General features: G+C 44.1%; 1 protein-coding gene across 1 annotated transcript in view; it reads left to right on the top strand.

Moving 5' to 3' along the window:
• CTBS (chitobiase) overlaps positions 1-12,980 on the top strand; it is a 107,762-nt gene that overhangs the window by 44,385 nt on the left and 50,397 nt on the right. The window contains exon 2 of the mRNA XM_086953981.1: positions 5,237-5,375. Within this exon, the coding sequence (XP_086810107.1) occupies positions 5,237-5,375 (139 nt within the window). The remainder of the gene's footprint in view (positions 1-5,236; positions 5,376-12,980) is intronic.

Raw genomic sequence — 12,980 nt, 5'->3', positions numbered from 1 at the left:
AATAACAATGGCTTTTATTTTTTTAAATAATTAATACTTAAATAAAAGTTTTTGTAATTTATAATGGCAATAGCTTAAACTTTAGTAAATAACTTTTGTGAAGATTATGTTCAGTGTATTTTATTGTGGCGAAAATCCAAGAACAGAAGTGAAATATTAACATCTTTTTGTGACATTTGTAATAAAGCTTTAAACATTGAGAGAACATATTTGAACCAATTGTTGTTGAATAGTTGCACAGATTGATGCTGTGGTGGCGTTGAGGGATGTTGTTGTGGCGACGAGTGATGCTGTGGCGTTCAGTGATCCTGTAGTAGTGCATAGTGATGTTGTGGTGCCCCTGAGTGATGTTGTGGTGCCCCTGAGTAATGTTGTGGTGCCCCTGAGTGATGATGTGGTGCCCCTGAGTGATGATGTGGTGCCCCTGAGTGATGATGTGGTGCCCCTGAGTGATGCTGTGGTGGTGCAATAGATAGAGTGAGGGAGATAGATAGATAGATAGATAGGTAGTGTAAGGGCGATAGATAGTGTAAGGGCGATAGATAGAGTAAGGGCGATAGATAGAGTGAGGGCGATAGATAGAGTGAGGGCGATAGATAGAGTGAGGGCGATAGATAGAGTGAGGGCGATAGATAGAGTGAGGGCGATAGATAGAGTGAGGGCGATAGATAGAGTGAGGGCGATAGATAGAGTGAGGGCGATAGATAGAGTGAGGGCGATAGATGGATAGAGTGAGGGCGCCAGATGGATAGAGTGAGGGCGCCAGATGGATAGAGTGAGGGCGCCAGATGGATAGAGTGAGGGCGCCAGATGGATAGAGTGAGGGCGCCAGATGGATAGAGTGAGGGCGCCAGATGGATAGAGTGAGGGCGCCAGATGGATAGAGTGAGGGCGCCAGATGGATAGAGTGAGGGCGCCAGATGGATAGAGTGAGGGCGCCAGATGGATAGAGTGAGGGCGCCAGATGGATAGAGTGAGGGCGCCAGATGGATAGAGTGAGGGCGCCAGATGGATAGAGTGAGGGCGCCAGATGGATAGAGTGAGGGCGCCAGATGGATAGAGTGAGGGCGCCAGATGGATAGAGTGAGGGCGCCAGATGGATAGAGTGAGGGCGCCAGATGGATAGAGTGAGGGCGCCAGATGGATAGAGTGAGGGCGCCAGATGGATAGAGTGAGGGCGCCAGATGGATAGAGTGAGGGCGCCAGATGGATAGAGTGAGGGCGCCAGATGGATAGAGTGAGGGCGCCAGATGGATAGAGTGAGGGCGCCAGATGGATAGAGTGAGGGCGCCAGATGGATAGAGTGAGGGCGCCAGATGGATAGAGTGAGGGCGCCAGATAGATGTGTGTGTGTGTGTAATGATGAGGAGGAAAGATGTGAGGGGTTAGCAGGGAAAGGAGGGATGCAGGGAGGGGTGGGGTGAGAGAGCACGAGTCTGTGTGTGAGGACAGTAAAAAATATAGAAAGCAGTCTGTCAGAATATGGGCTATGTAACCAATGGTTCTATTTCTTCAACTTTAAAATTAAAATAATTTCCAATGTAGATGCCTGCCGAACATATTGATAGCAGAAATTAGTAGCCGTCCGAGGTGGGAGATAAACCAACACATCTGTTACTGAGAAGGTGGTACTAAAATGAAAAGAATAGACCTCTGCCAGCTTATTATTGGAAATAGATACGAGGAGGCTTCAGGTTCTCATCAAAAAACATTTCCAAACTCCCTCTTTTGATATGCATAAATGAATCGGCTGCAGATGGTACAGGATTAGAGAGAGTTGCTGACCTCTTCTTGTTGCATTTTGTCGGCTGCATTTAACACAGTGTTGCACGTAGCTCTTTCTGGTTGTTTAAAGTAAGCAAATGTGAAAACAAATTTAAGAATTTGTTTGTATTATGTTAATGTACTCTAACTCCACATACATCCCTGAATGTACGGCACATTTGAATCCAATATGCCTGACCTTTTATACTAGTTAGAGGCTTCCAACAGTTCTACATTTGCCTGCTAATTATACTGACGCTAGTAGGACCAGAAGCCGTAGGGCTTAACAAAGGTTTACTTAAAATAAATCGAAACTCATTAAATAATAAAAAGTGAACAAAATGTCTAGTTGCAAGAAAGAGCTGTGCACGAGTGAATAAGTAATGCTGATAGAGGTGACGAGAAGGGGGGGGAGTGAGTTCAAACAAAGGAGCCTGATTAAAGCGGAGGAGAAGGGAGGGGAAGTGTGAGCAAAGGAGCCATTAGAAAAAGCTCTGGCATTGCGCGAAGGAGGGCGGGGGAGCGATTCCATTGAAGTGTAAATAAACCGGCATGAGTGTGGAGAGATGCGGCTCCCAAGCTGACATTTGGTGTGCGATGTGCCCGGGCTCCCACACATACTCCCTTGATAAATCAATAAAGACGCTCAGCCATGCTGTGTTGGGAGGTGGGAGTGATTTGCTTTGGCGTAAATCCAACAAATAGCATTCAAAGCCCACAATCCCAAACTGATTGTGGAGCTGTTATTAAATAAATAAAGTTGCGCGGCCATGCTGTGTGATGGGGTGGGAGGGGTCTGTTTTGTAGGAAAGCCAATGATAACGTTTTAAGCTCATGCACCCAAAATGATTGCAGTGCTGTTAATAAGTAAATAAAGGGGAGCAGCCATGCAATTTCGGCAGGTGGGAGGGGTCTGTTTTGGAGGAAACAAAACAAAATATTTGATGAACATTAGCTCAAAGGTGATCGTGGTGCAGTTAATAAATAAGTAAAGGAGCGTGGCCATGCTGCCTTGGGACGTGGGCGGGGTCTGAACAAAGAACATTGGAAGCACGCAAGTGTTAACAATGTATCAATACTAACTAATCAGGAGCGGATGGAAGGCAGAAGTCTAAGCCCTTTCTAGAGAGAGATACAGGGAAAACAACCAACAACAGGGGAGGAGGTGCACGGTGCTGCGGAGAAATAAAGCAGAGTATATTGAAGCGTGGCGCTTAGCCTTGTTTCTTTATTTTAAGGTGAAGGTCTTAATAAGTAAATAAAGGTGATCGGCTGTGCGGTGCCTAGAAGTGGAAGGGATTTGCTTTTGAGGGAATCCAACAAGCAACTTTTAAAGCCCATGTGCCCAAAAGGAGTTGCAGTGGTTAATTAACAAATAAAGGCGCTCAGCTGTGCTGTGTTGGATGGTGAAAATGTAACAACATTTATGGAAGCACATGAGTCCAAAAGTGATTTTGGTGCAGCCATTCTTGGGACATGGGAGGGGTCTGAACAAAGAACATTGCAAGCATACGAGTTTTAGGGAAGCAAAAAACATCAAGGGAGGAGTTGGTTGGCGCTGCGGAGAATTAAAGAAGAGTGTTTTGTAGCGTGGCTCTCAGCTCTGTTTCTTCAATGTCAGGTGACGGCCTTAATAAATAAATAAAGGCGCTCTGCCATGCTGTGTTGGATGGTTGAGGGGTATTGCTTTTGAGGAAATCCAACAAGTAACTTTTAAAGCACACAAGCCCAAAAGTGATTGCGACTGTTAATAAATAAATCAAGCTCTCGTCATTGCTGTGGCGGGGGTGGGGGGGGGGGCGGAAAGCGCTGATTAAATTAAAAAAAAAACAGAGTAAGTGCGGCGTGCCGCACTGCTTAACAAGCTCTCGGCATTGGGGGCGGTGGAGCAGGGGAGCGGCGTTCCTTTGAAGTTGGGGAGGGAACGAGCATATGGGGTGTGAGCGATAACGAAAGTAAGAGGGGAAGCAGGAAGTGAGTCAGAGCGCGCGCTGGCGAAGCTTCGCGCTTGAGTGCCTCACATGCACTGGGCTTAATCCGCACTCCAAAATCTCTTGGTAGGATTTGGTAGTGGCCCTCTATATCTCTCGTCAGCAATGCGCAAGCGCATTGGCAGGCGAGACCTAAAAATTAGACAAAGCAAGTAGATTTTGTACAGGCTCAATGTACTAACTTTGCCAATGCTTGTTCGTTTTTCCAGGCTGGGTCTGAAAATTGTGACACTGCACCTGGGTGATATTTTCACCACTTACTAAGGAGAAATGCTTGCTTATTAAGGAAATGTAATCCCAGCTTTTGAAAGCTGCAGGCATGAGTGTAACCAGCACAGCAGAAAGAGTAGTCAAAGTATGTAAAAATCCCTTGTGCTCTTCTGGCATGGTGGGCCAGTAATAGCCAGTGGAAACTGAGCGAGTAAGCAGATTAGGCCAGTAGCACTAGTAAATACAGGATTTAAAGATTACTTTACAGGGGACTAGATTCATACCTCGTCGATTAATTTGTAAAATGTTTTGCAGATTATGTATTGTAAGCACACAGGGCAATTAACGTTGGTCAAGAGGTAAAGACTTCTTTACAGCCAAATATTTTCTCGGACTCGGTTTCTAATTGTGCACTTTGCAAAACGTCCAAGTCTTGTCATCTGGCATTCGAGGGTTAGGGACTCTGCAGCTGGGCTCTTGGAGACCCAACCAGGAGAATTTTGCAGACTGGAGCAACATTGGTACATCGAGGACCCGACGTCTTCGAATAGACAAACCAGGGCATTATATATGGAAGGATGGAGCTATTCGTACCTGCTTTATAAGCAGTTTGTAAGAAGTTTCATTATATATATTAAAAGATGCAGCAGAGATCCCTCTGCTGGTATGAACAAACTCGAATACTGTCAGGGCTGTAGCAAGCAAAATGAATATGGTTACTTTAAAAATGGGACTATATAATGCACTTTAAACTCATATGAGAATTCGTTCAGATCAGTACAAATCAATTATTCATTTGTAAGTCTGCCACAAAAGTAGTAAATGGTTTACATGGACATATATTGAGTGTCAACTAAATTAAAGTAATTTGTACCAAATAGAAAAGATAGTTGTCAAAGCTCGAGAAAAGCTTTAAGAGGGAAACAGATAACTTGACTGACCTCTCTCCTCAATCCAAAGCTGTCTGTGTTGTTTGATAACCTTGAAAAGTGGATACGCCTCTCTCGTTAATGGGATCACAGTATGATGACCTCACCCATCTTATTGCTTTATATGTATTTGAAAGTTCTACATGATGGATGAAATGGATCACTAACTCAGCAATAAATTACAGAGCCTTCTTTTGTTCTCACCTATCACAATGTCAAAACCTCGTACCAATATATAATTCTCTTGTTGATGCGGTACGTGTTTGATCCATTGCTACTTATGAATGGGATGTGGTTGATGGTCGCTTTTTTTTTTTAAATCTTTTCGTTCTGTTTCATCAGGTGTACGTGTTCGACGTTGGTGGGAAGAGCTGGAAGTTTTATGACTGGACTCAGGTCACAACTGTTGCAGCATTTGGAAAGTATGACCCGGAGCTCCTTTGCTATGCTCATTCCAAAGGAGCAAGGGTGGTACTGAAAGGTTTGTGACTGCTCCATTACTGTGGGTTTAGTCCTTAATGCCAGTGCCTTTGAAAAACTGTCGAAATCTTGATATTTTACAGCTTTAATGGTTGAAAATCAGGCTGAAGGTGGGTTTGAAGACACTCAATTTATGCATTTAATTTGAACTCAAAACAGTATTACAAACAAGGTTCTACCACCGATCAGTAGGATGATTAAGAGGAGAATACGAAATAGAATAAAAACATTTCTATCTGAGTGACATGTTGACTTTAGAACTGTATGCTGGTCCCCATAGGCAATAAACCTTCCATCTATCCCCATTTCTTTTCAAACTGCATCCCAGATTAAATAACTGTTAATTTGCCTTTTTATTATCAATCAATCAATCAATGTGAACTTTATTCGGACACAAACATATCCATAAAAGTACAAACTAGAAAAATTGTTAAAAACATTCATTAGGGTTAAGCTAGGCTTCAGTAATACAGTACATAATTCATAGTTGGACGATCAATAAAAACATCCAGCTGAAAAACATAGAATAAAGTGCATGTGATTTAGCAGGGGTGCATAGAGTTACGGGTACGCACCGCTGCTTTCAAAAAGAACTAACCCGAATGGTTAGTTCATCATCATTTAGAGCTAGCACCATCCCGTATGCTGCCTTATAGCCAATCGCAGCATTGATTTTTTGTGTTGATTGTTACAGGGACAGGGTAGAAGATCGAGGTTGGTAATAAAACCCATGGGAAATTAAAACATATATTTCATAGTGTCAGTCCTTAGCTGAAAAAGTAAGCCCCTTTCCCAGCGACCAATTGGTTTTAACAAATATCTAGAAACCGCGGGAGTGACATTCTCAATTTGCATGTATCTGTCCACTGAAGTTTTTTTACATTCTGTAGCTAGTCTTGCATTTTTATACGATGTGTAAAGGGTCTTTTGAAGGGATTTACTGCTGATAGAGCAAAGGTCTGAAGGATTTAAAAATACACATTCCAGGTTCACGCTAGCTAAACTTTTGTGAACCGCGGCCAACCATGGTATATCCATCCCATGTCGCATTTCAAACAATCTAAAATTATCTCTCTTGTCAACAAGGCTGCAGGATTTTTCCAAATTCTCAACCAAAATAGGGCTTGGCGAGCCTTAACGTAATCTTCTTTGGGAGGTTAAGGGGAGGTTAAGTTCACAATGACTTGCGTACTTGGATGAGTAGATGTGTGCACCCAGGTTTTTACGATAAAATCTGTTCTCTTCACCCTGGATGCAAACACTGTTCGTGTACCGCCAGACCTCCGCACCATAGGTTGCGACTGGTATACATTGAAGTCTGTAGATCTTAACAGTGGGGGACACCACCTCTACATTCCTTGGCTTAGGAAGCCCAAGTATGGTATTAATAGAGTTTGTAAACTTCCTCCTGCAATAGGCCACATGGTCAGTCCTCAACTCATTGGATGCGAATAGCAAACCATGGTATGGGAAAGTGTGAGTGCTCAGTAATCAGTTAGAATTTAGGACTATCAATGAATTAAAATACTTCTTAGACCCATACGCCTTTAAAAAAGATTTTTTTTAATTGGTGCATAAGTCTAGGGCTGCCATGAACTCTACAAAGCCATGGACCAGAATGCGGAGAGCTTTTGGAGTGCGCCCCATCAATACTGCATCGTCAGCATATAACAATGCAGGGATTTTATTGCCATTAATAAGTGGAACATCCTGGGTTAAAGTTGCTAAAGACTTATTTAAATCATTAATGTATAAAATGAATAGAAGGGGGGGGGGGGCCAGGACACAACCCTGCCTGACCCCCCTACCGACTTCAGTGGCTTTGGAGACCTCACCGTCCTTACTAATGCGTACCTGGGTGTGTAGATCTTAATGCAAATAAGCTACAAAAAGAGACCAGTGACTCCTCCAATCCATAATCTAAAAGAGTTGACCACAGCCGGGATCTATTGACAAAGTCGAAGGTCGACGTAAGATCCATGAATGCCAGATATACAGGTGTTTTCTTGGCTATATTATACTTGCTAATAATCAGATTGAGGTTAAGGCATTGTTCCACAGTGCCAACTTTGCTCCTAAACCCCAGCTGACATGGGTGTAAAACCTGGCATTCTTCAACCCACGACTTAATCTTGTTATGTAGTACCCGCCCTAAAATTTTCAAGGTATTGTCGATCAGGGAGATCGGCCTGTAGCAACTCTGATTCAACCGGTCCCCCTTCTTAAAAATTGGTACTGTCATACTGGAGGACCAGATATGAGGTATAGGGGAGCTAGATTATTAAAAACATTTCAAAATAGTGGCGCCGAAAAGTCAGGGTAACTTTTAATAAGGTCAATAGGAAGGCCGTTGGGCTCAGGTGCTTTACATCCTAGACTCTGAGTAATTGCCTCCTTGACCTCCGATAGTTCAATCCGGATCCCGGTAATTGGAGTATTCTCTTCAATGGCGAAACAGGGGTCCGGGGCAGCGTAGACCTTACTAAAGTGATCCTCCCAGGACTCACTGGAGATATTACAACTAATTGACAACATTGAGTTTCCCAGAGATCTCATGCCTTTAAGGGCCTGCCAAAAATCCTTGCTATTTTCTAAGGTGTTTGCCCGAACAAGATTATCCCAGTGGTCTTTAATAATCTCCTCTTTTCTAGCTGTGATACCTCTCTTGTAACTCCTCCTAAGCGATGTAATCAGGGGCTATCTCTCGGTTTGCTTGTAAGCGCCTTCTGAAGGGCTCGGTTAGCTGCGGAGCAATCGGCATTAAACAACCTGAGTCTAAGTTAGTTTTCTTGTTGGGCTTCGACAAAAAGGATTTAATACCGATGCAAAGCTCTGAGAAGGCACCAACAACCTCCGAGTTACACTCTCTAAATGTCAGACAAATATTGATCAAATCAGGGTAAGATCTTGCCATCCTTTCAAATACTACTTTATTATCTACACTGCGCCACACCAGTCGAAGACTATCAGTAGTGGGTGTAAAGTTGCTAGCACCATGCGCATGGTCATAAATTGGTCTGTGTGTAAAGCTCAGGATCAGGTTAATCAGATTATGGTCCCCCTGAACAGTGGGGATTACCTCTGCCTTTAACGCGTAATTTTCTAAAAGGGCAGTGATAAAAATGTAGTCGATAATAGAGGATGAACCCCTTCCTCTATAGGTTGGTTCTATGCAACCATCCCTGGAGGGCAAAGCTGCGAACTCCATAGCATCTAAGAAGTTATTGGAGCTTAGGAGATTCCCTAGCTGGTCTCCTCTATGACACAACAGACCCGTATTAGTAGATTGGATGGCTGAGTAGATACCCTTTGGAATTTTAACATTGAAGTCACCGCCTAGACATATACCCTTGGCTTTGGTGTCACAATTAACAGTTTGTAATTTAGAAATAAAATTAAACAACTTGATAAAGTTCATGTTAGGAACGGTTTTAAAATCGTCATTATAAAAGTTAATCAAATAAAGTGAGATCCCCCGTGTATAAACGGTAACCTGAAATGTATCGCTGTTAGTACACGGGCTATAGCACAACCCCCTGCCCTAATATTGATCCATGTTGAGAGGCCACCAGCAGGCCTACCTGATTCCGGGATAGGTGATAGGATATTAAAACATTCAAACCCCTCCATAAACAACTCCCGTGTTGCTAGGTCTCTTGGAGCATTACAATATCTTGGTTGTTGATTAACTCCTGACAGTCTGGTAAGTTTAATTTAGATGCCAAACCCGCGATATTCCTGTTCAATATTTTAAGTGACGAATCTACATTCATTGCAGTCGGAATGTCGGGTTTACGGGGATGGGAGCAAGTTCGGTGGGATACTGGTTCTACTACCTCAGTTGGTACTTGATTCGTCGAAGGAATGGGCAGTCAATCTTGGCAATCCAAACCTGATAGGGGCATAAATCTATTGAGGGTTGGGAGAGGATAAGGCATGTTAGAGCGGGGGTGCCTCTAATGTGGGCTTATAAAAATAGCCCAATGGCAGGACCCAAATACTTGTGGTAAGATCAGCCCGCTCCGTCTGTGGCGATAATATAGCTTTTGCCACTGATGGCCTGCGAAAATTAATGACTATACAGTCCCCCTTGATGGATTTTGGGGATATGCCCAGCCATCCCAATCTCCGTACCATGATGATGTTCTCAATTAGTGATGTCCTAAATCTTTTGTGTTTGGACAGCCAGTCTACACTCTTGCAACATAGTTGTTCCCATGATTCTGTCTGATCAGATCTTAAAGGGGGGGACACCTGCTAAAACTACAACATTGGGACATGCCTCTGGGGTAGATTTAATACCTCCCTATTGCACCTGGAATATGGCAGACAAATAGGATCAATAGCGCCCTCTCGTGGTATGTTATCCACACCATTGCTATTAAGTGGAGCCGCAGGAGGAATACTAATCGGTGACGTGGTGTTTATCAGGTTTCCATCAGAGATTGTGTTTGTCATCCCTCACTATATTAACATTTGCCCCTCTAATGCCCCCTGTTTCAAAGCACAAGTGAATTTTATTGCACATAACACAATCATTGGCGCCTGGATTCAAATTAGTTGGATCATTTGGAGTCTGTTGACGAGTTCAAACGTTATTAGGAGGCAAAATTAACATGGTTGGCCTGTCTGCACCAATAGATTCAGACGTGTTTGGATCTACTAAGGGGACAATATTAGGGATCGTAGGTTGGGACATAGGCTGGACGGGAGACACAACAGGAGGCGATCCCTCAGAGAGGCAAGAAAACTATCAAGAACGCACTTAACATAAACAGTGATGGCATCCATAATATAACTCCTAGCCACTTCGCTACTACTACTGCTATTACTGATAGTAAGGAACTGGTTAGTCAGTCTGAGTTCCAATAGAACAGTAGAGGGGGTTAGTATCTGGAGCGTGCACCTGAGCCGCAACTGTTGTGAGGTTAGAAGATGGGCGGATCCAAGAGTTCAATGTTGTGCGAGTAGAACACGGACGGATTGGTTGCTTCCTCTTGGCACTTACTGTCTTAGCTGGCTTCCTCTTACGTTTTGACCCAATGGATGCAACAGTGGTTGTTAGAATATCTGATACAGGGGCATTGGTTATGATAACACCTCTAGATTCCTCACAAGCAGAAGTTGGAATGTCAGAGTCACTCATATTAGAATTACTAGCTTCAACTGTCGAGATCAGGGGTTGGAGTGGTAACCCTAGGCCAAGAGAGAGACGCCTCTAAGTCAGTTCAATTTCATTGCTAACAATACTGACTTCTCTTTTCAACATGCTATCAATGCTTGTTGCATCAGGTCTGGATACCAGTTGTCCCACTCGCTTCCCCATAGTCACTTTTAACACACAAGTCTATTGGGTATGAAAAGAAAATATCCTTAGCTCACCTAAGGGGGATTGCTGTCATCGATTACCAGATGAAAGGGAGATGGCCCAGTCAAGTCTCTGACGGGGACGGGTAGCACCCAGGCACGCCCGCGCGAGTACCGCGCTGCGGGAGACCTGCGTTGCTTTTAAGCGCCTCCTGGCGTGACATGCAGACAACTTAAAAGTTCAATCAGATGGTGAGATTTTCCACCCAAATAAAGGCTGTGCCCTGACTTGAAACTAACTTGTCTGGTTAGCTTATTCAACACCCATCAGTATGTGATAATGCAAAGAAAAAACCCCCCGGAGGCGAGTAAAATAGTGGGTTTACGCCCTTCCCTTGACATTCAGTCACCAACAAATCATTGCAACAGAGACAATTTACGGAACTGAGAACTACAGTCCTTGCCCTAAAACCTACCTCCCCAATGGTGTTCTGAGAGAAACCAAGCATCACAAAACTAGGAGGCTAAAGAAACACAACCTCATCAATATAATTCAACAGTTCATTCAGTTCTTTGCCTCCACACAAATACATATCCATTCCAATGCTATTACTTCAAATGCTTCACATTACCATTCAACGTTATAAGCCAAAACTAGTGGCATTGCCAATTCTTGTTTTGTGTGAAAACCTTCTGTTTAATTAAACTTAAACACTTCCTTTCTGGAAAAAGTTTTAGGAGTCTTAGGCAAATGGGTTATTCAGCAGTGCACTAGTGAAGAGTGATCAATAGTCATAGAAGACTAGTGCATAGCTCCACATAAAGGAGAATACAAGGGCCAGATTTACGACCCCCCAATTAGCGATTCGCAAATTGCTTCGCAATTGTGACTCGCTAATTGGGATGCACTACAGTGTCTGAGACACTGTTAGCGATTCCCAATGGGGTCGCAAATTGCATGCCTCATGCATATTAATGAGGCTGTCGCAACATTGGGATTGACTGGCCCTCCCAGGGATGATGGCCTGCTGGGGTCAGCAGACCTCCCTGTCTGGGAATGCTTTTAACCCCTTGTATGCTGATGACGGAACCGCTCCGTCATCAGCTGCGGTGGCGCTGTGATGATGACGGAGCGGTTCCGTCAAGGCCCGCCCACCGCTCATGCGCGCCGCGAATTCCACGCCTGCGCTGAGCGTTCTATTGAGCAGGCGGGGCCATGACGGAACCACTCCGTCATAAGCACAGCGCAACCGGCGCTGGTGACGGAGCGGTTCCGTCACCAGCATGCGCCTGCTACTCTTTCACCCCGCCCCCTTAGCACCGCGGCGGAATAGCCCCCGCAGTGAAGGGGTTAAATGAAGCAGTTTTTTGGTTAATGCAGCCCGGTGTCCTTAAAGGAGAATGGGATGCATTTAAAAAATAAAAATGAAACTTTTCAATTTAATTTTCCGTAGGACCACTGCCTGCCCTTAAAAATTATTTGCGCATTTATTCACAAAGGGAAGCGGTCCCCTGGGGACCCTTTCCCATTTGTAAGTGCTTTACCACCCTTCTGAGAAGGGTGGTAAACTGTGAGTGTTTTGCAACCGCAATTGAGGTCGCTAAACATTCTTACATAGCTTAAGTAGTCGCTTTTAGGAAGGGACGCCCTTGGAGCGCCCTTTCCTAATAGCGAGTCGCTAATTCTATTTTGCGAGTCGCAAATTGATTTGCGACTCACAAAATAGGATTAGTACATGGGCCACTGTTTTTTTGCGGGCGTACACTGGTCTAAAACTCATTTGCGCCCCCAAAAAACCTTTGTACATCTGGTCCCTAGAGCGGCCCTTTTTGCACGCTAACTATTAAAGCCATTGGTAATAAAAAGGATTTACATTAGATTTAAAAAAAATTAGAGCAACTGACTAAACCATCCAAGCTCTTAATGGCATATCCTTACATGTTATATCTGAACTCCAGGGATAACCGAACAGCAGCAGTGCCGCTGGTGAATCGACTTCCACTCACTTCCTCCTCGATATTTGTGTGGTAGCTGTCCATTACTTAGGCTATGGCCTATTGCAAAGACTTTTGCCCGCAGCAAAGAAATTTATATGGGTAGGTGTGGGCGCATCTTCAAATCAGATCTGCTCCTGTTGAGACTATGGTAGTTCCATCTGAGGCACTCACCTAGAGAAAACATGCACTTCACTGCTGATAGATTGATGGCAGAGGCCGCTCCTCCAACCAGAATTTCACCTTTGTGATTGTGTCTTTACCTCTGTCTTTCTGTCCCCCAGTCTGACACCATGGCCACGGC

The sequence above is a fragment of the Lissotriton vulgaris genome, chromosome 1_1 (genome assembly GCF_964263255.1).
Source record: "Lissotriton vulgaris chromosome 1_1, aLisVul1.2, whole genome shotgun sequence".
Classification (NCBI taxonomy): domain Eukaryota; kingdom Metazoa; phylum Chordata; class Amphibia; order Caudata; family Salamandridae; genus Lissotriton; species Lissotriton vulgaris.
Note: the sequence above shows the minus strand (reverse complement) of the source record. Positions and strands in the feature narration are given on the sequence as shown.